Source organism: Dioszegia hungarica (assembly GCF_025882075.1).
Source record: "Dioszegia hungarica strain PDD-24b-2 chromosome Unknown MKK02contig_8, whole genome shotgun sequence".
NCBI classification, from domain to species: domain Eukaryota; kingdom Fungi; phylum Basidiomycota; class Tremellomycetes; order Tremellales; family Bulleribasidiaceae; genus Dioszegia; species Dioszegia hungarica.
The window spans coordinates 3,608,285-3,635,037 of NW_026515770.1; the positions used below are offsets into that span (position 1 = coordinate 3,608,285).

Here is a 26,753-nt window from a genome sequence, read left to right on the forward strand (position 1 = left end):
AGTGTGTATGTCGAATGTGTGACAGGGCCTGGATGAAGTGGTTTGGGAGTATGAGTGGGAATGAGAAGGAGTCAGTACGAGACTTACTGTATCTATTTGTTATGCTCGGGCATGACTGGTAAGCAAAGGAGGGACGCCAAAGGATGCGAAGACGAAAGCGGACAACCTCCACCTGAGGAATGAGGACCACGTGTACTCACCCAGAAGTAAGCGTTAAGGCCAAGGCCGCGCCGCCGATGGTCTCCCCATCGTACGCGAGGAAAGTTCGTCCGGTCGTCAATGTCCATATCTATCGTGTTCTTCGTTAATCTCCCCGGCCTATTGCGCCCACCCCACGCTGGCCCTACTATCCCTTTGCCTCCGCGCCCCACCTCCCTCCATCCCCGCTGCACCCCCTGAAGCGCCCACATCACTCCCATACCCCGTCGACACCTCCATACGGCCTAATGGATCCCCATCCCCATCCTCCACTGCATCTTCATACCACTCCCCACCACCTCCGCCCCCTCCTTGTCCGCCCGCCGCTTGGCCCCTATTAGAGAGGCTCGGCTCCGCCCCACGACCATATTGCTGACTGACGAGCCTGACCCCGGGCTGTCCTGCCCCGGGACCGCTCTGCCCGCCGTACCCGCCATAATGACCACTCGAATCCCCATAGCCCCCAGCCTGCGCTTGCGAATTGTAGCCGGTCGTGCTTGTCCGAAAAGCATTATCGGCCGATCCTTGCCTGGACATGGAGGGCGAGATGCCCGTATGGTGCGCAAACGAGCCGCGCCGGGAAGCGCCAAAGTCCATGTTGTCTCCGGCTAGAGGGGTATGCGAACCGGAGCCGCGCGAGACAGATCGGGTGAGTGCCTCTTGGGCTACATTGTCGCCATACTGAGCTGCGATTTGGCTAGACCCATCAGTTCGTTTCCCATATCCCAACGATAAGATTAGCTCACTTGGCGTAATCATCCAGGATCACTCCCATACTCCTCAGATCCAGCCTGTACCGCTTCGGCGTCAACCCCTTTCCGAAGCGATACGTCACGTGGTTCGAGCACAGCAGCGCCGCGACGATGATGATAATGTGTGCGCCGACCATTCCGAAGGCAACGGCGTACCATACGCCGAGGACGGTACGTTCCAGCCGGAGATAGCGGGCCTTGCAACCGGGGAGGTTGGAGCGGGAGTAGCAGAGCGGGGATTGGGTCGCTTCGATAAAAGGGGAAAAGTAGCCACAGCAGACGAGCTGATGATCAGCGCAATCTTGACTATGAGGGGGATGATAGGACTTACGGCGTCTTGGATCCGTAGTCTCCCTTCGGTGCCTAGGTATCGACTCCATTGCTGGTTCAGCTTGCCTTCGAGGTTGAAGGTTCGCTGTTTGTAGGTCATGTATCCTGGGGCGGCGATGAAGCCCAGGTCGATCCATAGAAGCAGGGTGTAGACAGCGAGGAAAGCGCGGTTATTGAGGATGATGCCAGAGTAGCCGAACACGGCGGTGAGGGTGCAGAGAGCGGCTGCGACGGTGGAGACTGTATTGTCAGGTTCATGAAGGACAGTTCTCCCTGTACCAAACAGCTTACCGATGAGCTCTTCCTTGTTCCCTACTCGGATGACATCGGCATAGGAGAAGACGTTGAGCCAGACGAGGATAGCAGCGACCAGAGTGGCCAGCCCATACAGCATGATCTGCTCGTCAGCATGCGCCCATCCCCACCTCGAAGAACAACCCACGACTGTGTTGGCAGCAAACAAGAGTGCCTTGAAGCGATTCCATCTCAGCCCCTTTCTCTTCCCTCCCTTCCGCCTCACTCCACCCCTCGCCATCTTATACTCCACCCCCTCATCGTCATCCACCATCCCCATCTGCCCCATCCTTCCGGCATCATCCGCGAACGCTTCCCTCCCTCCACCCTGCTTCCTCCGCTTCCGCATGGTGATACTGCCCCCTTCGCCCTGATTGTGCATCCGCGTAAACTTGGCCGGCACATAGTTGACCGACAAGCTGATGGGTCGCGCTTTGAGGTCGCCCTTCCCCGGTCGATCCGACGCGAACGACGAGCGCCGTGAAGAAAAGTTGGAGTTCGGTCGGTCACTCCGTCCGCTATTATTGCTCGCGTAGGGCAAGGAGGGGTGGAGTAATGGAGGCGAGTAGGAGACACGCTGAGGGGGCGCGGTCAATTCGGGCGAGTCGAACTGGGACGAGCCGTGTGTGTTTGGAGGGGTGAGGGGGCGCGCCAGGTCGGCGCCGTGGGCGGGGGACTGGATGGCGGGATTGAGAAGCGCCATATCGGTATCGCCTGCGAATTGGCGTTGGGGTAGAGAGGTGAGATTGTCGATAAAGCTGCGCCGAGCGGGATTGGCGCTAGGGCTGGGACCTGTCGAATTGCGCGACACCATCTCAGACAGGTATGACAATGGGTTAAGCTTTTAGATTTGCGCGCACGCGGGCGAGATATGCGCTGTGCAGCTCGATATAGCGGCTGCGTGCGAGCAAGTCTCCCTGTAGCCTCGATAGAAGAGGAATATAAGATGAAGGTGAAGATATACACAGATGTCAAGTCGGAAGACCGAAAATGGACCTTCTCCGCGAGAGGTGCGAAAACAACACCGCCTCGGCACCGCCGATCTTAATCCGCATGGTGTCGCATATAAAGTACTAGAGGCGGTGTAGATAGTCTACCCTCTGCATGGGTATATTTGATCGCCTTGTGCACTTCAAGCCGCGCTACAAGCTCCCTATCTATTCCCAGCTTTCCCCGCCGGTTTCTATGCATAGTTGTCGATAAGCGAATCCCTCATTTCGTTGATCACAGCCGCGCTCGTCTGACCCTGCAGACCTAGGGAATCAGCTCTGTGCCTGCTACTCGAATCAGATAGACTCACGGAAGGTAGCCTCAACCACACTGATCTCGGTAGCGGTCGTGTCCAAGCCGGCAAAGGCACACCAGTCGTTGACGACAAGACCAGCACCAATAACGTCGGAACCTCGGTTGACGGTCCCGGCGACAAGGGGGATCTGGAGAAGGGAGGAAAGTTCGTCGAGCTCTGCCCGGGGAGTCTTGGGGTGAACGAGACCGCCCTGATCTATTAGCGATTATTTCCCCTGGGGTCGAAGCGAATCAGCCAGGGCGATTCGCCTTAACGATCCACCAATTCCGCCTGTTCCCCTTCCTCTTGACCCGTAGCCTTAGGCGTCTCCCCTGAGCTCCGTCTCGCGCTTTCATACTCTTCTAGGACTAAATCGCAAACCTACCTGGTTGGTCAGAGCACAGTAACTCCCCACCAACACATTCCCAGCTACCGTCTGCCTAAATACCTCCACCTTGAGCGTGTCGGCGATAATCTCCTCGGTCTCTCGGTCAATGTCCGGGTGGACGAGCGCGACATAGTCGTTGCAGGCGATAACATTTCCGAGAGCGGAAAGACGTTCTTCGACCCGCTGGATGGCAACCGCGGGAGGGAGCGAGTTACGGAGGTGCTGCAACTCTTGGTCGGTGGTGGTGGAGGGGACAAGGAGACCGTGGCGGTTTCCTGAAGATCAGCATAGGTCATTGTATCGCCGCCAGCCCCTCGTTCCGCTAGTACGCCCCGGCTCCCGCAAGATCATTGCCATCTCATTCCCTGCATCTCATCTCCTCACTGTACCCTCCATTGTTCTCTGACCATACTCACCAGCACAGAGTCTCCCCACTATTCTGGTCCCAGCAATAGTGGTATGTATGACAGGGATGACATCCGCCAGTTCCGCCTCGAACACCGAGTAGAAGTTGGATGAGGAAGCGACCGCAGTCAAGCAGTATCTGAGCTTGTCAGTTCATTGCCCTGCCCTTGACGTCACTAATCCCTCTCAGATCACAACATACGCGTTGGTGAGCTTCGCAAAAACACCGATATCGGCCGAGTTCTCGAATTGGGTACCTAGATGATCAGCGAGATATCTTGACCGAGGGCAAGGGGTAGACATACGGGTCGCCATTTTGTTCCTTTGGCTTGATTCTTGTGAGGCTTTTTGACTGTTGAGGTGGTTTTTGTCGGTACTTTCGAATCTGATCCGATGTAGCTGCTACTCCTGGGGGGCTGTAAGGTCTGTATATATGTGTAAGAGATGATATAGGTACGAGCGACTTATCGAGGCAGAATTTCCTCCTCTCCCTTCTCTCATCGACTGGAGTGACGCAATAAAAGGTCGGATCCGAAAACTGCTCGACTCATCGGACATCGCCGCCGGTTCCGGGGGAGTTTTGGCTCATCCGTGCGCATTCTTCACCGACTTTGAGCCAATTTGGCGCCTCAGCTATACCTTTCGTCCTATACATCGACTAGATAGCTATCAGAGACTCCGCTGAGAACGACTCGATATACCATGAAGCTGCAGCAGTACATCCAGAGCTTTTATGCACCGCTCGCGGCGGAAGATTCCTACGCGCTCCTACGACTCCTTGCGCTCCGAAACAAGACAGCTCGGGGCTTGTCAGATTCTGTTGGACCCATCGATGTCAGTTGCAGTACTGAGTCTCAATGAGACGCAGAACGAAGCTGATGCCCCGCAGGAGAGAAGACTGGCGAACCCACCACATAATCTGCCAGAACCGTGGGACGGGATAGCGCTCCGACACTGCGCTTGTGTGGCCGCGCTGTACAGAAACAGCTATCAAGAAGCGTCAGTCCAGACCTGTGTCTGTTCAGCCTAGCCGGCAATGGACGGACGCTAATGTCCGCAGATACACCCACCAGTCTCAGGTGCTCTCGCTCTTCTATCGATGGCTGCCTGATCAGTCCGCATGGTGCCTCCCAGTGCTCTATCTTCTTCTAGGAGACCTTAGGGACTTAGCTGAGCAGGTGCGTCAGCTGGAGAGCGCGCATATAGGTGAACCGCGCGGGCCAGCTGATCCATACAGGCCGATCAGGGCACTTTCGCTGCGACTGGCAAGATGCCGGCCCTGGAGGAATGTACGCGTACAGTCAGCAAGGCGTTCTCAATGTGCGCAACGGATAGGTGAGCCAGTTTCCCCGCAAAGGAGAGATGTCTTGCTGATACTCAGAACGTTCAAAGGATCAGAATCCCGGCGAGTCGGCATATATCACGTTGCCTGCTTGAGTCTGAAGTGCTACTTCAAGGTGAGTTGGAACATTCGAATCCTTCGTTGACACATCGACCAAGCTCACACGCTAGGTCGGCAAGCCAAATCTTTGCAAGAACATCATCAGAGCGGTGACCTCGGATCCGAAGACTCCTCCAATACACGATGCACCATTACCGGATCAGGTGAGCTACATCTACCACACGCGCGTGTATGGCAGCTCACGCGTAACAGGTGACATGGCATTTCTATATTGGGATGCTGGCCTTTTTGAGCGGGGACGATACAAAGGTGAGCATTTCAAGTGGGGTAGCGAGCTACATTTTGCTAAGAATTCATAGGCTAGCGAAGAACTCGGCTGGGCTCTGGAGCACTGTCCAGCAGAACCAGCGCGAAATATCGAGTAAGCCACTCCAGCCCGTCATTGGCAAAGCTAACCTCCAGGCTCATCCTCACCTATCTCATCCCCCTCCGCCTCCTCGCTGCCCAATTCCCACATCCTACCCTCCTCGCCCACTTCCCTCGATTACACGAAACCTACTCACCCTTCATCGCTGCGACCCGGTCGGGCAATGTCAGGGCGTACGATGAGCGGCTGGAATGGGCCCAGCCGAGGTTGGTAGGTATGAGCACTTACTTGACTGTGGAGAGGGCGCGGGAGGGGTGTCTGAGGGTGTTGTTCAGGAAAGCGTGAGTTGTGGTACTCGGAGCATCTGAAGAGTCGATGTCCAAAGCTGACGCGTCTAGGTGGATTGCAAGCGACAAGTCATCGAGAATACCGCTGTCGACCTTCCGGACAGCTCTGGAATTACATGGTGTCGAGGTCGACGCGGATGAAGTGGAGTGTATGGTCGCGAACATGATCTCTCGGGTGGGTGGCTTCCCTACGATCATGATTTGGAGGAGGATTATGGCTGACAGAATAGGGGTTCATGAAGGGCTATATATCGCACGAGAAGCAGATGGTGGTCTTGGCAAAGACTAGCCCATTTCCGTCGACTCGGCCATAAATGGCCCGGCGGCAGTCAATGCGATATCCTCTTGCCGGGATAGTCTTAGCAGAAGCCCTGTGCTAGCCAACATGTGTCCTTATGGAAGAGCTGACCTTGCTACTCATCAAGATGGTGTATGGCATCTGACCAAAGCTCACCGCCAACATTCTCATTCAAAATGATAGCTCAAGTATATATTCACACCGACTGATAGTGCTAACCAATAAACGAAATACATCCTTCTCTCACTCATATTCCTCCAAGGGGCCTCATTCGACTGAGGATACGATTCGGGGCGGGATCAGAGAGCGCTCGATCGCACTTGACAACTCGGCTCTGGCGATACTCGCGATGTCTCGGTTGCCAGCATTCTCCTCTGCCACAGCCGCCCAGAGAGTGATGATGTTTGTGGAGTCAACGGTGATGGGGATCTTGGGCCCAGTCGACTCGATACGGCGTCGGCCAGTGTCGCTCATTTTTGCGGCGCGAAGGAAGTAGACGTATCGCTCTGCGCCGTCGACCTCGAAGACATCTCTCGACAGAGCATAGGAGGTAGGGGGTATGGAGGAGGGGGAAATGGAGCTGGTTGGGGGGACTGTGTTTGCTTCGGAGGTGAGATTGTCCATGCAGGGCGAGTGTATGTGGTACTGATGAATGAGATGACGAATGGGATGTCGGTGCTGCTCGCGTGGTCGCTGCAAATCTATGTGCGGGGGGTGAGTGCGATGAAGTCGACTCTTGGCCAGCTTATATCAATGGCGCCGCAACACAGCCTCACCTCGACGAAACGCCAAATGGCAGCTCTCCTTTCGCTTCCTCCCCTTGCACTGTTACACAGCCCCGTTCTTCCCTCCCCTTCATTACGCACAGTTGCTACGTGTGTGATGTAAGATGCAGATTGCGCCACTCACTCCTCTATTCACGTACATCGTACATTCTCAGGCTCAGGCCGGGAGGCAGCACATCCGAAGTCAGCAGATATATTACAAGTGCGCCATGAAAATCATTGAATTCCCTTCTTCACCAAGCTACATGGTGGTACTCGTGCCTGAAGGAGGGATAAGATCCCGTCGATCTGCGACTTGAGCTACCGACCATGGAAAGTGGACCAGTACCATCCCGACGCCTTTGACTCGTCTCATGATGCGTGCTTAGTACTCCCACCGTCGTCGCCTTGTCTCTCCCATGCCACAGTCGCGATATAAGCATCGAACTGTCTTCTTCCTTTCCGCTGAGTGAAAGAATCGCCCAATCTGGACCGCATGTCCTCCGACTTGAGTTCTTCGAGATACGTGACCAACTTGCTGCGCGAACTGATATCGCCACCCAGCCCCTCCTCCGCGGTCTTGTAACGTGCATATAACTTCATGGCGTAGTCGCCTATCGGTCCAGATACCATCAACGTCTGCCATGTGTCTGGATCAGAGTTTGCGCTTGCTCCATCTCGCACCCGCCAGCTGAGTTCCGTGCTCTTTTCGCCACCTGCACCGCCTCGGCAAGAGGTTTTGACTTCGATGACGGGGAGAAGAGTATCGCTTGATGACATGTACTGGTTTCAGGCTGTGTGAGACTCGTATGAAGGCCGTGGGAAGTCCTGGGAACAGAAGATGGGCGGTATCAGGGAGGGCCTAGGGAGAAGATCGAAAGAGGGCTGAGGGTGTATATGTCAAGAGGGGGCTTGTTAACTTGAAGATCGGCGATCCTGAGCGACGTCTGCACCTTTGAGCCCTTTGTTCAGATCGCGTAGCCCCACAACTCACCATCTGAACGAACTCCTTTCTCTAATTACCCCTTAGTTGGCCACGTTTGCATCAGTACGAAGGGCAGCCTCCCTGCAGGTGCTCCCAAGTGCGGCGCGGGCGCCGGGCAATCATATTTGCCACCCGCGGGGCTGCCACATACAGTGCAGCTGTCAGTCGCTTCGATCTTGATTGTCATCATGTTGACAGGACTCCTGACTCTGTGCCTGTATCTGCTCGGCCTAGCCTATGCGGTCGACTGTAAGCAGTCATTCATGATAGTATATTCAGGGACAGGTCCATCATCTTCCAGCCCCGAATATCGAGATGCCCACGGCCGGTATCGATCGCCGCGTATCGCCGACTACGGTAGTAGACTAAGTGGACCTGATATCTGGGTTGGAGTCCGCGACTGCCGTACTCTGGCTGGTGTCTTTCACGCTCTCTGAATCAGCACCAGCCCCGCCTCCGCTAGCCACCCGCACACGCTGACTGGGTTTTCTGGCCTGTGGCCCGTCAGGCAGGGTGACATTGCTCTCACCCCTTCTGATGGCGTCTCGGAGATACTTGAGCTTGAAGCGCGCGTCCTAGTTCAGCGCCTTCATCGTCTCGTCACTCCTGGAACCGATCACGAATTCCGTCAGTCCCGTTATGCGCTCGGCATCGAAAGAGGTGATGGGATACAGGTTGCCGCCGATGGTGGCTGTTCTGTCCTTGACTTCACTGTACCTGGTCATCGTTGCGGCAAGAGAGGTCGATGGATCGCTGATTGTATATCAGTAGTATATCTGATGGGAGCTGTCTTGGTTGAAAGGTATCGAAAGATAAGGTAAGGACGCGCGAGTAAACGTTGGGGTCGAGCGTAAGCTACGTCCCACCCTGACTCCATTCATCTGGACCTCCCTGCAATCTAGAGAAACATGTTACAGCGAGCGAGCCTATCTCCTCGCCCCCCAACAGCTTCACAGCCCGTGATCGACGTCGATGAGCAGATCAACCTTTGTTTCTGAACGTTGATATCCTTGGCCGCGGATATCTGACTCGAGTTGTCGAGGCCTGATGCCCGAGACATCCGCAAACCTTCAATCTCCCTCTGTCATCAAGACCCAGGCCTGGTTTGAGAGGGAGCCTGACCGGGGGTCTAACTGAGTATCATACATGTCTATTCTTCTATTCATCGTTTACTTCTACAATCTTCATGCAATGTCTAGTATCTACTACTCCGCCTATGAGCACAACAGCCGAAACACACTGCGAAAGTTGACAAGAACAACAACACCGTCGCCGCCAGAGTGAGCCAGATCGCCGTGCCATAGCTGGCCGACACGTCTCCTCCTAGACTGGAACTATTCTTGTACAGCTCATTCTTGGCGACGGTGAAGAGGGCAAAGTCAAAGCCGAGGGCTACGGCCGAGGCGACGAAAGCGAGCAAGGCGATGAAGGAGGACAGGAGGTAGCCGAGGTGGTCCGACAAGAGGGCGACTATGAAAGCGAGGAAGGCAAGTCCTAGTGGTCAGTAAAGCCCCGAGGCGAGCTGGAATGACTTACCAGCTGCTACAGGATGCAGGACGAGAGCTTTCGTCAAGTTCAGAACGGTACTGACGGTACTATTCGACGATGCCGAGATGCCAAGGTAGGACGCAATCGCTGGTAGCTCGTACCCTATTTGACGAGCGGAGCAGCCGCTATCCACGCAGTAGCCGAAGACTCCGAAGGTGAGGTGTTGTCCGGATATGTAGACGTCCAAGAAGGAGATTTGCCGGTAGACAGGGGAAGAGACTATGATCAGCTGAAGAAGGGCGGGGAGACTTACTAGAGGCGACGATCAGCAGCGCGCAGGCACAGCAGAGGAGGAATGCTCCGACGAAGCCACCACAATTCAGCATCGTAAATGGGAGGACGGCAGCGTAAGGGTGGGGAAGGGGGGGACTCCTCGAGGTGGCAAATTACAGGAAACGCTATTGAAGGTTTTAGTTTCTTCGGCTGTTCAGAGCGAGCTTATATGCTTTTGCACAAGCTGCGAGAGGTAGCTCTGGACACACAGCATCATCGAGCCTGTGTATCGGCGACCATTGTTATGCTTGCTGCTACTGCGCAACGAGACCACCCCAAAAAAAAGCTCATTCCCGGAAAGCGGTGCGATGACGGCATATTCATCGTCAGGCACCGGAGGAATGAGGTGTCGCAGTCGCTGCGCTGTTTCTGGGGTGGCTGGAAAGGAGCTGGAAGGGGATGGTGCGTGTTGCCAAGAGCCTGAGGTCCCGCAGAGCCCAGAGATCTTCTGCGCCACTCACTGCCATCGGGTTGGGTCAGTGTCAGATCTTCTCACAACAACGTGAAAGACTGTCAGGCAACGCTCCCACGACACCAGACAACTGACCTACGGGCACTTGCACTGGATCTCCTGGTCATACTGAAGGGCATGACCATACAATAACATCATCTTGTAAACATATACTACTTCTCCTATGGTACAAACATAATTAAAACCTGAGGGGGGTGTAACTCCGCGCCAAAGAAACCTGGACCAGCCTCGCGAACAGTCTATGGGGTATCTCCTCCTATCAGACCCTGGTCGGAATCCCCATGCCCATACCTCTGCACACACCTAACATCCCCCCTAGCGCTCTCAATGGGTCCTCCCTCGCCCCTACCGCAGACGGCACCTCCCGCCACCCCGCCTCTTTGCCAGCCTGCAACTTGAGTCCCCCAAGCGCAGCAATCATCTCATCCTGCGCTTGCTGCTGCTTCTTTTCGCTCTCCTCATTGACCACGATCCGCAGACGCGCTTTGCCAGTGACGACCGCCGTGAGCTTGTCGGTGTCGACCGTAGATGTGGGTGACTGGAATGCGGCCCAGAAGGACGCGGCGAGCTTGGAGGTGATGTGCGCGGCGGAGACGGCGGCGAGATGGGCGGCGGTGGATTTGGGGAGGGGGATATCGGCCGGTGAGACCGCCTCGGGGGAGGGAGTGGTAGGCTCGAGGAGGAACTTGGGGCGGACAGCACCGGCGAGACCCGCTTTGTCCGACGCTGCCTCGCGGGCGAGACGGCCCCACATTTGCATGCGGTAGCTGTCCATCGAGCGCATGGAGAACGCGTTGGACTCGGACCAGTCTGCGAATGACGCATTCGAGAGGTCCGTCCCATCCGCCGTAGCTTGGAGGTTGACCTGTACGGGCGGAGCGACCGATGAGGCGATACGAGGGTTGATATTCGCTCGCGGCAGGTTGAAGGGTGACGCAGACGCCTGTGACGGGGTGGACTCGGCAGTACCCGCAGCCACGTCGGGCATGAGGAGAGTGTGACAGATGGTGGACCCGCCGCCGAAGAGGTTCTCGTTACCCCAACGTGTCTTGCTGTCGATACCGATGTCTTTGCGGGGGTTGAACACCGGTGTGGGAGCCGACTTCTTTGGCTGGCTGGGTCCAGCGGTAGCGGGAAGGGTGATGTTGGGGGAAAGGGAGAAGGATTGAAGGATGGCCGGTGCCGGTGTCTCGGCGGTCCCGGCCGAGGCGGGGTGGAGGATACCCATTGTGCTCGCTTTGAGCGCAGCAAGCTCTTTCCTGATTAGATCAGCTCGTATTCTGTATCCGAGCTGCGGTAGGCTTACCTCAAATCGTGGTTCTCCGAACGAGAAGTCACCAGCTCCGCCCGCATATCATCAATCACCCCATCTCTCTCCCTGATATGCCCCTCCAGCGTCCCGATATAGTCTTTCCGCCTGTTTCGGAAGGCCCGAGCAGACAGCTTGTTCCGCAATTGCCGCTTCTCCTTGCTCGACAACTTCTTGTACTCTTCCGGACTGGGCCGCCACGAGTCGTCATCGTCGATATCCTCGTCTTCCTGCCTGACGACGCTGGAAAGTCCGCCTCCCTTCTTTCCGCCTTTACCCTTCCCGGCCGAGAAGATGCTGGACAGGGGTGCGAGGCGGTCCAGGCGCGAGATGGGGTCGACCTCGTCGGCGCCATAGGAGAAGGACGACTCGGCGCGAGCAGAGCGCTGTTCGTGCGGCTCAATAGAGATGAGGTCCTCTTCGTCCTCCCCCTCTTCGGCTTGAGCTGCCGAGACGCGACGAGCGGCAACGCTGGGTGCGGTCGCCGAGGACGAGCTGCCGCCGACAGTAAGGCCGGGTGTGTTGCCTGTAGTCGAAGCGGTGCTTGGACCGGCGACGGGCTGTGTGGGGTTAAAGCCTTGCTGCATACCGGCCGGGTCCGGGGCACCGTGCGAGAAGAGCATACTGGGCTCCACCGTTGTAGGAGTGACTATCGCCACTGACTGCGGGACCATCCCCATCCCGCCCATCCCTCCATTGTATACCGGTTGTTTCGCCTGGAACGCGATGATATTGAAGAGGAATTGCTGGAGTGCGGCCTGCTGATCCAGTGGCAGGGCGCTGAAATCCGGTACCGCCGGTACCGCCGACGAGGCATCCAGGACTGGTACAGCTGTTGCTTGGACCGAGATACCGCCCGTCATGGGTTGATCCGCCCAGTGGTCGACCGGTTCCTCCTTGACGACAAAGGCGGGTTGCGGGACAGGTAGAGGTTGGACGATGGGAGTGAAGGTGTTGGGGAAGGAGGATGGGCCTGCGACAGCATTGTACGAGTCGTCCTTCTCATTCATAAAATCGAATGACGAGAAGTCGACGCTAGAGTTGTTGAAGTCAAAGGTAGGGGAGTAAGGGACGGCGAGGGGGCTGTGAGCGGCGGGATGAGGTGATGGAGTGCGATTGGGGGATTCGGTGGCTTGAGAGTGGGCCTGGATAAGGTCAGCTTACATCCCCCGCGAGTTGGCTGGAGACGCTGGCTTACATCGTTGTTCGAGTCATACGCGTCAAAGTTGAACAGGTCGTCGATATTAGGTATGCTCACGCCGTCCATCCCGTCCATCGCAATGTCAAGATCGGTTAGGCCGTCGATATCCGTCTTGGCGCGAGAGGTGGATGAGGTCGCAGTAAGCGTAGGGGAGAGTTGAGAGGTGGACATGGTGGTTGGTATGGATGGATGGATGGTCGAGAGGGAAGGGAAGGCGGAAAGGTGTTTGAGCGAAGGGGACCGAGCTGATAAAGTGAGTCGAGTTGATTGAATCAGGGACACGGAGCAAGAACAATGGGGAAAGCGGAAGCGGAGGCGGTGGAGGACGAGGGAGGGGGAGGGAAAGGGTGTCCTTGGCTCATAGGTAAGACAGAATTGCGGATGCGAATGAGGTGGAATGGAAGGCAAGTGGCCAGACTCGATGTGAAGCGGGACAGGTATGAAGATGATGCTTCGATGCAGGGAGGGTATGACGAACGATGATGCAGGGTTCGAGGACTCACAATTAGGTGATCTGGGGCAGTCGGTCCGCAATCGCAGGCCTGCAAATCCCTTCTTATCGCCACTGGAATCGGTCGATGGCAGGTAGTCGTGCCGGTCTGGGTCGCTCTCAGCTGTACTGAAGCTGAAGCGAAGTAGGTGTTGAGCGCTTATGCAGTTGAGTGAGCAGGTTATAGATAGAAGTATGTAGGAAGGACAATGGCAGGCGGAATAGGGTCGACACGCCAACCTCGGCCCTCGGCCGCTCGATGATGACCGAGCTCGGCATGTGGCACCTCGCTGATTCCTGCATGCTCTGACGCGTTTCAAATCGGAGCATCTACTGCATCGCACCACAGCCCCTTGGCCATGCTGTCTAGCTCCTAGTCCCACCTGCATGTCTCTCTACATGGCGGGATGTCTCACTAAGATGCAGAGTGGTATCGGAGAATTTGCCACCCAAATCGTCAGCGACGCGCGTCGCGGCGCCGGCCGGTCCAGATCTCATTCTAGGCTTGTACGTAATGACGATCCCTGGCACCTTCTATCCAGGCGGACCAGACAGATTAGATTGCATCCACAAGATAAGGAAGGGGATGTGGCAGTGTGGCACCAAGGTGACACCCGATGCCATCTAGCTTTTACTTCTACTCCTTCTACGCCACCTCGGCAATCATCGCCCTCCACCTCCGCTGAATCTCCACCGCCTCCCTGAAGATCTTATACTTGACATCCAACAACTTACGCTCCTTCTCCCCCGCATCGCCCGTTCGGGGTTGGATGGCCACAGCGGGCGCAGTCATCTCAGACATGACGTCCCACAATCCGCCACCTTTGGTCTTCTTCTCTTCTTCTGCGTCGGCCTGGGTGGAGATGGGCGTGCCATGGCGAGAGGTGGTGAGGTCGTGCGCGAACCGCCCGAGCATGGCGGCGCCAAGGACGACGGCGGAGGACGGTTGGGGTGGGATGAGGATGGGCATTTGGAGGACGGTCGCTAGGAGACCCATAAGCGGGGCATTCTTGGCTTGCGAGCCTGGCTGTCAGCGGATCACAACCCTCATTAGAGTGATGACCAATACTTACCAGACATGTAGATCGAGTTGATCTGATGTCCCCTCGAGTTCATCTCGTCAACGATATGCCTAGTCTGCAAAGCGATAGCCTGGTCGAGTGAGCTGGGCAGACTTCGTCTCAGTTTCGCCACAACTCACCTCCAGCGTGACGTTGAACTTCCTCGCGAGGTCATTCAGCGAATCATCCAGTGTCAGACCGGTGATCATCCCCTTCATCCGCGGATCAGCGAGCGGGGATCTGTTCCCGTGCTAGTCATGTCAGCTCGTGTCTCAAGTCGCTCACCGACTAAGCTCACCAGGTCGGGATAGAAGTGCAGATCCATTGTCAGATGCGCTATCGAATCAATCTTCATCCCCGTCATAGACGCCAAAGCCCAGTCCCAAACTTACTGGTAGTAGCCACGCCCTTCTCCTCGCGCATACTCTCCAATCTCTCTCCGAGTATCTCAAACATATTCTTCCCTGTCTCCTGTACGAGCGCCTGTAGCTTCCCATACGCCGGGTGGGTAGTCACCATAAAGTCGATAAGTTGACCCGTTGAGGATTGGCCGCCTTCGTTCATCCACAACGAAGGGAAGATGGCATCTCGGTATGGACCCCACTGAAAATGTCAGCTTCGCCGTGTCTTCTACAAGGAACCCAATGGCTGAGCTCACTACACCGGGAACAAGGATCCCCTCGTCGCTTTGCGCAATGTGGCAGGTACTGGTACCAGCAATAGCCGCCAGGCGGTGCACGCCTTCTTCCAGTCCAGGCTTGTTACCGACTTTCCCATCTGCGGTCTTGGAAGCTGCAGCCACAGTACCGATCCATCCTGCGTACCTGCCGTATCAGCTCACGCCTCGAGCCTTTTCATAAGAGGACCTACGCATCAATGACCCCGCTCCCCACTGCCGTACCCTCGCTCAGCCCAAAGTCCGCCGCTGCAGCCTTGTTCAGACCAGACCCGACCGGCTGACCCGCGGTGAGCACCAGCCCATTCTTCCCGGGAACACCACCGAGAGCCTCGAACATTTCGCCAACCATTTCGCCGAGACCTGAATCAAGAGACGCTGATCAGCATGAGGATGTACGAAGAGAGTGACGATAGGCAGGGGTAAGGCGGGGAGAGGACTCAGACATACCTATCTTCTCAAAGAATCGCGCGGACCAGCCGTCAGTGCTGATCTCCTCCCGCCCGCCTTCGCACTTGATCTTCATGGTCGTTCCTGGCGGGACGTAGGAGCATTTACAGGCGAGAGAGCAGGTAGATCGGGCAGGGGATGAGGTTGCACGATAGGTAAGATAGTCGGGGAGGCTGGGAGTCAGCTCGGTCCCCGGATGCGTAGAGCTCGAAAAGGCGCTTGAGCTCACTCGAAGAAGCGACACTGCTTGAAACGGTCTGCAGGCATGTGCTTCTTGAGCCAGAGCACCTTGGGGATTTCCATCTCGAGCTACTGGCATCAGTTCGAACTCTAGATTGGTTATAGCGAGAAGAGTCTGGAGCAAACTCACACTCATCGTTTCACCAACAAACCCAAGGACCCCCTCCTCGGTTGCGTTGATAGCCTCCGCCTCCTCCTCTGCCCGATGATCCGCCCAGAGCACGACATTCCACTCCCCATCCTTGCCCAAGTTCGCATCGTCCTCCTTGCCGCCCTCGACCGACCGACTGATGGACAGCGGCGTCCCTTGCTGGTCTACTACCGCCAGCGAGCAGGTCGCATCGAATCCCACGCCCCGGACTTTATCCCCTGATACGCCTGCTGCCGCGAGCACTGCCTTTGAGCATGCGGCGAGAGCGGCCCAGATATCCGCTGTGGACTGCTCGAAGATCCGGTGGTCGGTCGGCGAGCGAAGGGTCTTGGTGGGGATGGAGTGATCAGCGAGGAGAGTGCCTTGGCGGTCGACGAGGCAAGCTCGGGCTGAGCCCGTGCCGCTGCAAAGTCAGCTCGGATGGATGCCACCGGCCGCGGAGAGCTCACACGTCGAAGCCGATGTAGTACTCCATGTTCTGGTCCGACATGGTGCTGCGTATGGGTGAGAATCGTGATGAGTTGAGTAAAGATGGGTGTGGAGCGACAAGTGGAGGGTGGGGGAAAAGGCGGGGTCGGCCGGAATTATCTTTAGTTCCGGGGGACGGACCGAAGGCTGTCAGGGTCCAGTTATGAAACGAGGGCGACTGCCCAATTGGGTAAGAATCAAAGTGTCACGGTGCGTCACGGAGAGTAAGCGTTTCATCGTTGTCTTCATCTCCTTCTAGCTTCAAAGCTATGCAATGTGGAGCTGTCCCATACTCCGGGTCGAGCTTGTCGACGCGGCTAGTGTCTGCCGCCCTCGCGATGCCTTTTGTCTTTGTGTGGCGCGAGCGGCAAGAGACAATAAAGTGACAGTCGCTGCGGCAAAAGGTGCGACTCCGCGACGCGAGTTGCCGTAAGATCTGAGGTGCATGAAACGAAGGGAGAAATTGAGGAGTACTGTGGTGCCTTGTTGGAGTAACGCCCCTGACTGATCTTCACCCAAGCAGTTCTATTCCCCGAGAGTCGCTAAGCTCAGCTGCGAGAGAGAGCCATCTCTCGTTGCTGTCACTTCCTCTCTCTCTACTTGGCAGAGAGATCTTCACCGATCTCCCCTGAAATCACTGTCCAGACCCTCGACTACGGTCCACTTCACGTTCACTCAACGTCCTACGCGCATACCATATAATAGACATTCCCATCATCTCGCGTTCATACATCAATCTACGCTCGTCCTATCCCACGAATCTCTCGCACGGCCGGTCCGCAAAATACCCACACTCGTTGATCGAGCTTCTCATCTGCTGCGCAGTCATAGTCACCTCAACCCTCCTTCGCTAGTCGATCCCGCCCTCAACCCCTCCATTGTACGTCGGGTCCTTTGCCTCGTCCAGCGGACCGTCCCCCCTTTCCATCATCAACCCCTTCTATTGTACTAAGTAGCTGATTCTTAGGCCCACTCCTCATCATCACCTCACGCCGAAAAAGACCGACAACGACGGTTCCCCCTATCCCTCCAATCATGTCGCCCTCTCTCCTCACCCTCCTTCTCCTGATCCCCTCACTCTCGATCGCGCTCGCAGCCCCTGCTCCTGCTCCCGAACCCTTCGCGATCCCGCTCCACCTCTCCATTCCCCCCTCTCCACGCTCAGCCGACCCTAACGAAGTCCTCCTCACCCACTCCCACTCCCACATCGCACGGTCGATCGATGCGTCCCTCGCTTCCCGCTCCCTTGTCTCGCGAAACGCCCTCGATCCGACTTGGCTGCTCCGCGAAGAAGCCAAGATCGACACGCGCTATAACGATGGGCTTGGAGACTTTGCCTCGCTCATCGCCTTGCCACGTCTAGGCGCTCGGGCCGGCGAGGTGCAGTTGACAAACCATAATCTGGATGCTAGCTATTCGGGTCAGGTTTCGGTAGGAACGCCAGGCCAGGCGTTCGACGTAGTGTTGGACACGGGAAGTGCGGACTTGTGGATCACGGGGAGTGGGTGTTCAGGGTGCGGTTCGCAGAAGAAGTTCAACGCAGCGGCGAGCTCTTCTCACGTCACGTATGTCCATATCTCGCCTTTCGGATGAGGTATAGCTGATGTCCAGCTCCAACAACTCCTTTGGTATCCAATACGGCTCAGGCAGCACCGCCGGCCACCTCGTTCAGGACACCGTCTCCCTGGGCGGCTACTCGGTCGCTTCCCAGACATTCGCCATCAGCGACTCGATGTCCAGCGGCCTCATCTCGGACTCGCTCAGCGGTATCATGGGTCTCAGCTTCGCCGCTCTCGCCTACTCCAGGGGTGAGTTGTCTGTTACGTATACGTACCAAGCTGACTCCACAGCTATCCCATGGTGGGTTAACCTGGTCCAGTCGGGTGCATGGTCCCAACCGCTCTTCGGCTTCTACCTCGCTCGATACCGCGATGTCGCCGGTGCGAGCCGGCTCGAGGGGAACGGCGGGAAGGCTACCTTCGGCTACCTCGACTCGAGCCTCTACTCGGGCGGTATCACCTACGTGAATGTGCCCAGCGGAGCGCAGTACTGGCAGATCCCCATGGACTGTACGTTGGCCCATCCCTACTTCGATAGAAATCGCTGACATGTTAGCCGTCAGTATGCAAGGCACCTCCATCTCCCTCAGCGCCGGCAACAGCGTCGCGGTCGACACCGGAACCACCCTCATCGGCGGGCCCTCAGCTACCGTCGCCTCCATCTTCGCTGCCATCCCCGGCTCGCGCCAAATGTCGGGCTCCTACCGCAACTACTACGAATACCCCTGTACCACCAAGATCGACTTCCAGCTCGCCTTTGGCGGGTTCACCATCAAGGTCACAGACCGAGACTTCAACCTCGGTCGGTACGGCACGGACCAAAACTACTGTACCGGCGCGGTCTTCATCCAGAACTTGCCGGCTGGTAGTCCCGTCCAGTGGATCGTCGGCGACAGTGCGCTCAAGAATGTGTACTCGGTCTACCGGTTCAACCCTCCCGCGGTGGGCTTCGCGCAGCTCGCCGGTGCTAGTGGCGCGACTCCGTCTGCTACGGCGGCGGTCATCCCCTCCGGCGGATCCCTCGACGATGGAAATCCAGGAATGGCAGAGACAGCCTCGGTCGCGTCGGCTCTGCCGAGTCCCTCGTCCCGCTCCAACTCGGGCGTTTCCACCTTCGCTACGGCTCCGCCACCGTCCGCCTCGGGATCCGCAGCATCCAAGTCGTCGGGCTCGGCCTCCAAGTCGGGCTCAGCGGGCGGAGTCGTAGTCGCCACGGTCACGGCCGTGGTCACTGCAGGAGATGCCAATGCTATCGCCGGCGCAGCGGCCGCAGCGAGTAGTGCGGCTCAGGCGGGTGGAGCCAAGTCGGCAGCGGGGAGGTCGGTGCTGGGCATGGGGATGGGAGCGATGATGGGTTTGGCGGGGTTCGTGGGGGTATTGGCGTTATGAGATGGGATTGGGGTCATGATGGGTTATGGACATTAATTGATAAGAGGAAAGGGAGAGGACATCTTGATGGTCGGTCAAGGGTCAAGGGTTAGAACGGGTTTGTGCATTAGGAGAGGTGTTGAGGGATTAGAGAAGCGACCGCGATAGGGACACTCACGTATACACTGCACTACGCAATGACCTTCAGTACTCATGCAATATGACGTGCTCAGCTATCGTCTTCGCTGTGTCTTCACCCTCCCAGTCGCGCTGCGTAAGGCATCTTTCGGACTCCAGCTGCCTTCTGACCCTTTGACCTTCGTACTTTGGTATAGGCGAGCCACAAGCTTAGCCTGCGTGCTGAGACTCTACTGACGCATGGAGCAGGACTGTCAAATCGCATAGATGATACATCAAGTCTACGAGTAAGATGTGGTCTGCGCTGAATGGGGACAGCTCAACGCAGGCCTGTGCCGACAATTCCAATGTTCACGTGGCTAACTCCGCCGACTGTACAAACGCCACATGTTCCTTCTACCTCTCTTCGTTGGGACTCCCACTCTTCGATACCTAACTGACATTCTGATCATTCCTCGACCCACCGATCTGCAAGTCCCGATGGCCAGAGCAAACGTACGTGCTCCCCACCCCTTCGCTGCACAGGGGCGTCATCAGGTGGATGAGGGTGTCATGGACCACGCGCTGACTGTCCTTTGACGCAATGGGGTGTCGGCAAACGAAATGAGCACCCGCTTTGCTGCCGAGCCACGTCTGAAAGACCTTCGAGTCGCTCTTTCTTGCGCACTTCTCCAATGTGACACCCAGCGCACTCATCATTTCCTCGGTGGTGAGGGCCGGGCCAGACATGCTCTGTTCTTCGCTCATGTTGCTGTTTCGGCGGGGCGAGTGCATGAGAAGGCGATTGCAGTGAGTCAGTGGGGTATGATCACTGGGGGATGATCAATGGGCGATGGAGAGAGAGTGAGAGAGGTGGCGACGGACATTGGGCCTCTCTCATATCCTATGTCCATAGCATGCTCAAACCAATAGGGCACACTTCCTCACACTCCAGAGACCCCTTACATTCTTACACAGCATCGAGCGCCTGACTGTAAGATCTCAAGCAACCTTTCATCACCTGCCCTTTGTCGTATTGTCTACGCGTTCCACTAGATTGTGAGTCAGGGGTATCTGACTATTCGAGCATGGTCTTCCTTAGAATGCGAGTCGATGGCCTCGATCGGTCGGTGGTGGACTGCATGAGGTGCGATGGCATGCTGGGTGGCAGCAGAGCCCCCTGTTAGTCATGAGTGAGGCTTCTGAGCCTCTACCCGAGCTGTGCGAGACGCCGGGGAGCGTTCCAGCCAGCGAGGTTGTCCATGGGTCCGTCATCTTCCGATTGACCAGCGGGACGAGCAGAGCTGCCAGAGAGTCAAGCAGGATCGACTTGAGCAGTTCATTGTCCCGACTACTACTCTAATGTGGGTCAGTACCGTAAATGCTGGATCGTATCAAATGTGCTCATGGTTCATGTGACAGAGGGAATGTACGTATGTGTATGTAGTAACGTGTATGATAGCGGAAGCTTTGGAGCAAGTGGATTCTGGTGACGTAGGGAAGTGCGCAGGCGAGGCAATCAGCTGGCTGGCGCAGCGCCACCCTCCGCGGCCTTCAGCGGATCCTCTTCCTGCTCCATCTCGACCGGCGGGTCGGTCTTCTCAGCCTGCTCATGCCCCTGCGACCTGAGGCTCGCTGCAGCCTCCTCGACCACTGCCCTGCCCATCATCAACAATTCCACCGACTGCCTGTCGGACCCGAAACGTAAAGCATCCCTGTCAATCTCCCGAAGCTCCGCCTCCAGACGATCAAGAGACATCCCGCTGACATCTCTCCGGACACCGGCAATCGAACGCTCATGGCACATCCTGAGTTTCTCGGCCGCCGTCTGGAGGTCCGCCCTGTCCGACAACAATTCGTCGATCGACTGCTGGTCCTCTTCCTCCGACCTGAAACGAGAAATGTCCGCGTCAATCTCCGTCATCTTCTTTTCCAGATCCTCAAGCGACATCTGGCTCAGGCAGCCGGGGCATGTGCCACAAGCGCGCGGCACACCGGACCCTGCAGACGTGGGTGCTGAGCCTCGGCCCGTTGCATCCTGCCAGGTCTGAGTGGGCTCGGGAATATCGATACCCAGCACCGACCTGAGAGTGGCGCCTTCAGGTGATGAGAGAAAGGCGACCAGAGCGACGCCATCCGCGAAGGAGAGGACCGGGACTCGGCGAGAGGCACCGGAGCTTGTGGGAGCGTCGGTGGGATTCTCGGTGGGAAGACCGTGGGAAGACATGTTGTGGGATGTTGGGGTGGTGGTAGTAGTGTGGGGGAGTGAGATATGTGTGGTATATATATGGAAATTGGGCAGATAATGTGGATGGGGAGGGGATGAGCGAATTGAGAAGGATGAAGTATGAAAGAAGAAAAAGGGGGCCTCGGCCAGGCTTTTATATCTCGCCCGTCAACCGTCTGCGATCACTCCAAACACCTCGTAGTCGATATCCATACATGCCCACCCCGCGCTTTGCACAGCTTTTGGCCAGATCTTAAGGAGACCATTATTTAGCTAACCTTTCATCTTCTTGCCTTTGATTCTCGTGATATGGCGTTTCGTTAGATTGCGTCTGGCTAGATCTCGTCTTGCGAGTTCAAACGCGGACCAGATTCAAGGGGGCTGTGCACTGCTGGCCAGATCTGTGGAACGCCAGATTGCGCGAGCAGGGGAGAAAACATCGCCCAGAAGAGGGAGCTACTGCCTTGTCTAGCATGGACGTCTGAGCGCCATGAATGCACAGTTCGGACTCGGATAGGTCCCCTTGCAGCAGCGTGGCTACCGTTCCGACCAAGAGATATGAGCGGAGTATTTCTCTCTTATCGCTATCAGTGACTACAACATCCGCTACTCTATCACACGTGCGTGGCCGCATGGTAGCACCGCCTTGCCAGCACCTTTCATCAAGACGATACGCGTCGCAGCACAGCTTTTCTTATCGCTCTCTCAGCACGGGCGATAAAGGAACTATTACACGTGCTCATTGATTGTCCAGGGTCGGGCAGACTCATCACTGGAGACTGCGACGATGCAGAAACACGCAGCGCAGCAACTGTTGAGCTGAAGCCCTTCACCGCGAGGCCCTGGAAGTTAGCAATTTGCGTTTCGCTGTCGAACACCAGCTCGTGCAAGCCACATCGTCCCCTTCCACTGATAGACAAGCATATACAGCATTGCGGTTGACTCACGGGCACAACCGACGATAACGTTTGAGGGCCATTCCTTCGGTAGTGTCCTGACCTCGTTCTCGCTTGCAGCTTTGGCTCCCCGTCTGCTGGTGGCGGGTGGCAGTGGAGGAGACTTTTGCGCCTCATTCCTCATGTCGTCAACGCGCTTGGTGCCACTGACTAAACTGCTTCCGGCGCCACCGCTGCAGGAGACGTCGGGGGGAGTTGCGTCGGGATTGAGAGCATCCACGATATCGACTACATCGAGCGCTACACCTCACCTGTCGACTGTTATCCTACACAGGCTCCCTGCTGCGCTCGGTATGCAGAGCCATATTAGGCAGTGCAGGATATACAAGACCCTCTTTCTCACGGGAATACCGCCAAGGCCCTCAGCTTCATGCTCAGGCACAATCACACTAGCGTCCTGCAAGCGGTTCTCACTGCGCAAGCTGAAGCCAAGTATCGACCATCACTGGCATAGCGTTCTTGGTGAAACCTCCAGGTGGCGAGGCCGGACCGGGCCGAATCATCAACATGTCTGACCAGGAATCCCCGCTTGACGGGGCGGGATGGAGGGGACTTCGCGCTTGGTTGTTTGGAATGTCTCACTGATATGGGACAATCACACAGGATGTGACAGGTGAGTACTGGTACCTTCCACCTTTCCTCGTTGTTAGTCCACGCAAACGCTAATCTCACTAGACGAAAATACGGTTCAATCAAAGGCATCCCTAGAGCCAAAAGAACATCTTTGCTCGATCACGATGAGCTCGGACCACTCGCGACCGTCAATATCGCATCCCCTTGCTCGGCATCGCTCTCATGGTCCGCCCATACCGGAAGTAGCGCATCTCAGCTCTCCTCCGCCCCGCCCAACATCACCACCTCCTCGTGGATATCGAAACAAGCCGTCCATCTTTGCCCTGATGAGACGGTCTGCCGGTACTCTAGACTCGGTCTACTCGGCGGCAGACACGGATGAGGGGATATCAGAAACGGCTGGAAAGGAGAAGGGTAAGGGCAAGGATAGATGGAGCAAACGAGCGAGCAGGAAAGCCCCGCCACCACCGCCAAGGGAGAGAGGGGAATCAGAGGAGCTGGATTGGGAGCGGATCAAGACACTCCCCAGGGTCAGACTAGTACCTCCAGAGGGTGAGTTTCCGACTCGTGGCAAGGACTTAGCTGACGAGGTAGACGAAGGTGAACCCGTTATGCTTTACCCCATTCCCCATCCATCTTCCCTGGTACCTCCACGGGTCCGACCACAATCGCCCCCTTCGCTCCTCGCTGCGACAGTCGCCGCGACCCTCGTCATCACAGACCCGACCGAGATCTCACCACCCACTTCTCGTAGTCCACCGGTCTCACCGCCAAGGGGAGTCGCCATGAACTCGCTAGCACACGCCACCTTTGTGTCGCAGGAGCACGGTCACTGGATCGGCATGTCGGACAAGTTCATGCTTCCCCCGCCAGTTTTCACCCGAGGTCCCGCCGCATCCGGTCGACCGGCGGCTACGAGAGGAATCATCATGCCCAAGACCAGGCGGCAGCTCGAGGCGGATATCGGGAAGCGGATGAGCAAGGTGGAGCAGCGGAAGCGAGACAGTCTGGAGCTGGAACGGTTCACTCTCTTACTGCCGCTGGAGGAGGCAGCGCAGAGTCCGCCAAATGTCATGATGCCGCCTGTCTCTGAAAGAGAGGGCGGAAGGGCGGAAGAAGAGGATGAGGATCTGCCCCTGGCTGTCGTCCGGGACAGGTCTCGACCATCGTCACCACCACACCGGCGGATGTTCGAACCGATGATGGCTATACACACGGTCGCGCCTTTCGACCTGGAAATATCGCATGAGGCCGAGACGAGCCCGGAAGCTGTCCTCGGGCCAGCCTTCGAGCTAAAGCCACTACCGTCGAGAATAACCAGCCGAGCGGACTCGTACTCCGCTTCGCCCCCTCCACCCCTGGTGGTGCACTACCAGCCGCCCCCTGCACATCCTCTCGGCCTTCCCACACCCCCTCCTCCACCTCCACAAGCGGCCATCAGCCATCCCGTACCTCCCGTGACCCGTCCAAAACGGTCCAAATCGCTCACCGCGGTCCTGTCGCGCTCGTCATCGGACGATGGGCCTTCCACCTCATCCGCAGCTCCACCTCCCATGCCACCGCTCAAACGGCAAAAGTCACTCAAAAAGCTCTTCTTCTCGTCAAATGAAGCTGCTCCGCCCATGCCCAGCGCACCGGACCTGCCAGCGAGCCCGCGGAACGTCAAGCGGGGCTCGGTCGACTTCCGGCAGGAGGTACCGGAGGCAAGCACGTCGAAGAAGGGGAAGCTGTCTCGTGCCAAGTCCAAGCCGTCCCTCCGGATCGAGGTCAAACCTGCGCCATTCGCCGGACTCGAAGGCGGATCCAGCACTCCTGCTCTCGGCACCGCGTCCAGCTCAGGCTATAGCGAGGCGTATCCCACTACGCCCAGCTCCATCGCTCAGCCGCCAAAGGGCCCACAGTCGGCGGGCGGTATCCGCGGCTTGTCCAAGCGGTTCTCGTTGAGCAATATGAGCGGGGCGTTCCGGAAGAAGTCGTCTATATCGGGGATGATACCCCTGCCTTCCGAGGCGGAGGTGCCGATGGTACCGCAGCTGCCGGCGGTGTATCGGAAGACCCCTGCCGTTGAAAGCAAGGGGAAGGGGAAGCAGAGGGAGGTGGAAGAGGAGGATACAGTGGCGGTGGCAGAGTATGAGAGACAAAGGCGTCGGTCATTCGAGCTGCCAAGGGAACCCGTCTCTGTCCCCATGGCGGGCGTCGAGGAGCAGAGCGAGGCGGACTCTGCCGACGAGTACGAATTTGAGCTTCCGCTGGCAGGACCATCCCGCGCTTCCTCAGACATCGGCCATTCGGACACGGTCACCAACCTCCTCGGTCTGTCCACCCTCGGTACGGAGCCGTTCGACATCCTCGACTCGGACTATGAGTTCCCACCCACCTGTCCTGCCCCTCCACCATCATCCGACGGAGGTGCACACGACTCATATGCTCCCCACTCGTCCAGCTCGGCCGCAGATCCGGACACCATCGAGGCACAAACCTTGGCGCCACATGACAAACGGCGGGACTCCGAGGCATCCTCCATATCCAGCTGCGGCTCGCTCGACGACGACGAGCAACCGTCTATCGTCCATGCCCAACTCATGCATGTGTCGCCCACTACAAGACGGAATCCAGGTGTATCGCTACAGGAGTTCCTGGGGATGGCACCTCTTCCCCAGACGGGCGTGCTCATTGCAACACCCAAGGTCCGCAGGCGGTCCGTTGAGGGGGTCATCATGGGTCCCCTCCTTATTCCCGACACGCCGACGACGCCAACGGAGGTGAAGGGGGCTACGGCGGAGAAGGCGGAGGAGGTCAAGGCGAAGGCTGAGAAGGTCAAGCGGCCAGCATCGGGAAGTCCGCTCGTCATCGATCTGCGTGGCCAGTATCTTCGGGGTATCGGTCCTTCCGGCTCGCGAGGCGCCCAACAGCTTCTCCAGCAGAGTGCTCCGGTGTCGCCATCAACCCCTTTGTCGGCAGGAACCATCTTGCCTGCGACCTCACCGCTATCAGCGCTGTCGGTGCTGGCGCCTCCAGCCCCTATACACTCCCCTCCCCCTGTCGCCGTCATACCCGTCGAGCCAGCCCAGGAGGCAGTACCGGAAGACACGGACGACTCGCATTCCGAGGCGTCCTCGTCCGACCAGGAGAAGGAGGGCGTGCCTGCCACTCCGCTGTACGAGGAGCCAGAGCACGATCTGTCGGGAGGGGCGCCGCGGGAGCCGGTCATCCAGGACCCCGAGGAACACCCCGGGGACACCAGCCTCTCCAGCTCGGTCGACAGCGGGCTCGTCATCGTCGAGACCCCTCTTCCCCCATCTCCTACCCTGGTCCCTGTCGATATGTCGGGCCGGAACAATGGCGCCTCGTCCAGAGCCTCGACACCCAGGTCCCGCTTCACCACGCCGGAAGCGCTCCTCCGGCTCCTCACTTCCCCCTTGGGCTCGTCCCGCCTCTCCAGGACCAGCGCCACTCCTGGGTCGAACGCCTCGGGCAAGAGCAAGAAGTCTCTCACACCATCTGCTATCCCAATATCGGCGGAGCTGGAGGGGCTGCCAATACCAAGGCAAGGAGGCGGCGAGGTGAACTGGTCGGCGTTGTTGGCGGGGACGCAGTTGGGGAGTCTGCACTTTGATGATTTGGGGCTGGACCTGAGCTTTGGGGATGCGGATGCGGAGGGGATCGCTGTAGCTATCTGAGGGGATTTCTTGTAGCTCTTAGGTAGAAGGACATTTGTAGGGGTTCGCTATTGTAGATGATAGGTTCAATTGATACCTTCGCGCTTCGTCTACCCTTGGCCTTACGGCCGTAGCGAAAG

At 57.4% G+C, this 26,753-nt stretch overlaps 9 protein-coding genes across 9 annotated transcripts; 3 read left to right on the plus strand and 6 right to left on the minus strand.

Moving 5' to 3' along the window:
- Positions 1 to 840: 840 nt before the first annotated feature.
- On the minus strand, positions 841 to 2,277 carry MKK02DRAFT_25209 (uncharacterized protein; the record flags this gene model as incomplete). The annotated part of the gene is made up of 5 exons (XM_053087001.1): positions 841 to 895; positions 945 to 1,234; positions 1,282 to 1,520; positions 1,572 to 1,677; positions 1,723 to 2,277. Coding segments are annotated over 5 exons (1,245 nt in total), but the record flags the coding sequence as incomplete, so codon positions are not given.
- Positions 2,278 to 2,757: 480 nt separating this feature from the next.
- On the minus strand, positions 2,758 to 3,967 carry MKK02DRAFT_45114 (putative eukaryotic translation initiation factor 6; the record flags this gene model as incomplete). Its single annotated transcript, XM_053093242.1, has 6 exons — positions 2,758 to 2,828; positions 2,875 to 3,070; positions 3,245 to 3,522; positions 3,664 to 3,791; positions 3,855 to 3,909; positions 3,958 to 3,967. The coding sequence occupies 6 exons, from the start codon at positions 3,965 to 3,967 to the stop codon at positions 2,758 to 2,760; spliced, it is 738 nt and encodes a 245-aa protein (XP_052946183.1).
- Positions 3,968 to 4,354: 387 nt separating this feature from the next.
- On the plus strand, positions 4,355 to 6,082 carry MKK02DRAFT_27507 (uncharacterized protein; the record flags this gene model as incomplete). The annotated part of the gene is made up of 11 exons (XM_053087359.1): positions 4,355 to 4,486; positions 4,542 to 4,651; positions 4,713 to 4,830; positions 4,890 to 4,987; positions 5,034 to 5,109; positions 5,165 to 5,257; positions 5,307 to 5,363; positions 5,414 to 5,475; positions 5,517 to 5,762; positions 5,820 to 5,943; positions 5,999 to 6,082. The coding sequence occupies 11 exons, from the start codon at positions 4,355 to 4,357 to the stop codon at positions 6,080 to 6,082; spliced, it is 1,200 nt and encodes a 399-aa protein (XP_052946184.1).
- Positions 6,083 to 9,010: 2,928 nt separating this feature from the next.
- Positions 9,011 to 9,689, minus strand: MKK02DRAFT_37131 (actin cortical patch SUR7/pH-response regulator pali; the record flags this gene model as incomplete). Its single annotated transcript, XM_053089569.1, has 3 exons — positions 9,011 to 9,309; positions 9,352 to 9,582; positions 9,617 to 9,689. 3 exons carry the CDS (start codon positions 9,687 to 9,689, stop codon positions 9,011 to 9,013), a joined length of 603 nt encoding a protein of 200 aa, XP_052946185.1.
- Positions 9,690 to 10,367: 678 nt separating this feature from the next.
- Positions 10,368 to 12,789, minus strand: MKK02DRAFT_33618 (uncharacterized protein; the record flags this gene model as incomplete). The annotated part of the gene is made up of 3 exons (XM_053088754.1): positions 10,368 to 11,367; positions 11,415 to 12,562; positions 12,616 to 12,789. The coding sequence occupies 3 exons, from the start codon at positions 12,787 to 12,789 to the stop codon at positions 10,368 to 10,370; spliced, it is 2,322 nt and encodes a 773-aa protein (XP_052946186.1).
- Positions 12,790 to 13,754: 965 nt separating this feature from the next.
- MKK02DRAFT_45117 (uncharacterized protein) lies at positions 13,755 to 16,176 on the minus strand (the record flags this gene model as incomplete). The annotated part of the gene is made up of 11 exons (XM_053093243.1): positions 13,755 to 14,131; positions 14,182 to 14,260; positions 14,310 to 14,420; positions 14,468 to 14,505; positions 14,562 to 14,772; positions 14,828 to 14,993; positions 15,040 to 15,208; positions 15,296 to 15,468; positions 15,525 to 15,604; positions 15,666 to 16,089; positions 16,136 to 16,176. 11 exons carry the CDS (start codon positions 16,174 to 16,176, stop codon positions 13,755 to 13,757), a joined length of 1,869 nt encoding a protein of 622 aa, XP_052946187.1.
- Positions 16,177 to 17,189: 1,013 nt separating this feature from the next.
- On the plus strand, positions 17,190 to 19,102 carry MKK02DRAFT_25241 (aspartic peptidase domain-containing protein; the record flags this gene model as incomplete). The annotated part of the gene is made up of 5 exons (XM_053087007.1): positions 17,190 to 17,719; positions 17,766 to 17,962; positions 18,005 to 18,223; positions 18,270 to 18,791; positions 18,867 to 19,102. The coding sequence occupies 5 exons, from the start codon at positions 17,190 to 17,192 to the stop codon at positions 19,100 to 19,102; spliced, it is 1,704 nt and encodes a 567-aa protein (XP_052946188.1).
- Positions 19,103 to 20,717: 1,615 nt separating this feature from the next.
- On the minus strand, positions 20,718 to 21,425 carry MKK02DRAFT_33621 (uncharacterized protein; the record flags this gene model as incomplete). Its single annotated transcript, XM_053088755.1, has 1 exon — positions 20,718 to 21,425. One exon carries the CDS (start codon positions 21,423 to 21,425, stop codon positions 20,718 to 20,720), a length of 708 nt encoding a protein of 235 aa, XP_052946189.1.
- A 1,693-nt stretch (positions 21,426 to 23,118) lies between these two features.
- MKK02DRAFT_45120 (uncharacterized protein) lies at positions 23,119 to 26,634 on the plus strand (the record flags this gene model as incomplete). The annotated part of the gene is made up of 2 exons (XM_053093244.1): positions 23,119 to 23,506; positions 23,549 to 26,634. 2 exons carry the CDS (start codon positions 23,119 to 23,121, stop codon positions 26,632 to 26,634), a joined length of 3,474 nt encoding a protein of 1,157 aa, XP_052946190.1.
- Positions 26,635 to 26,753: the final 119 nt, after the last annotated feature.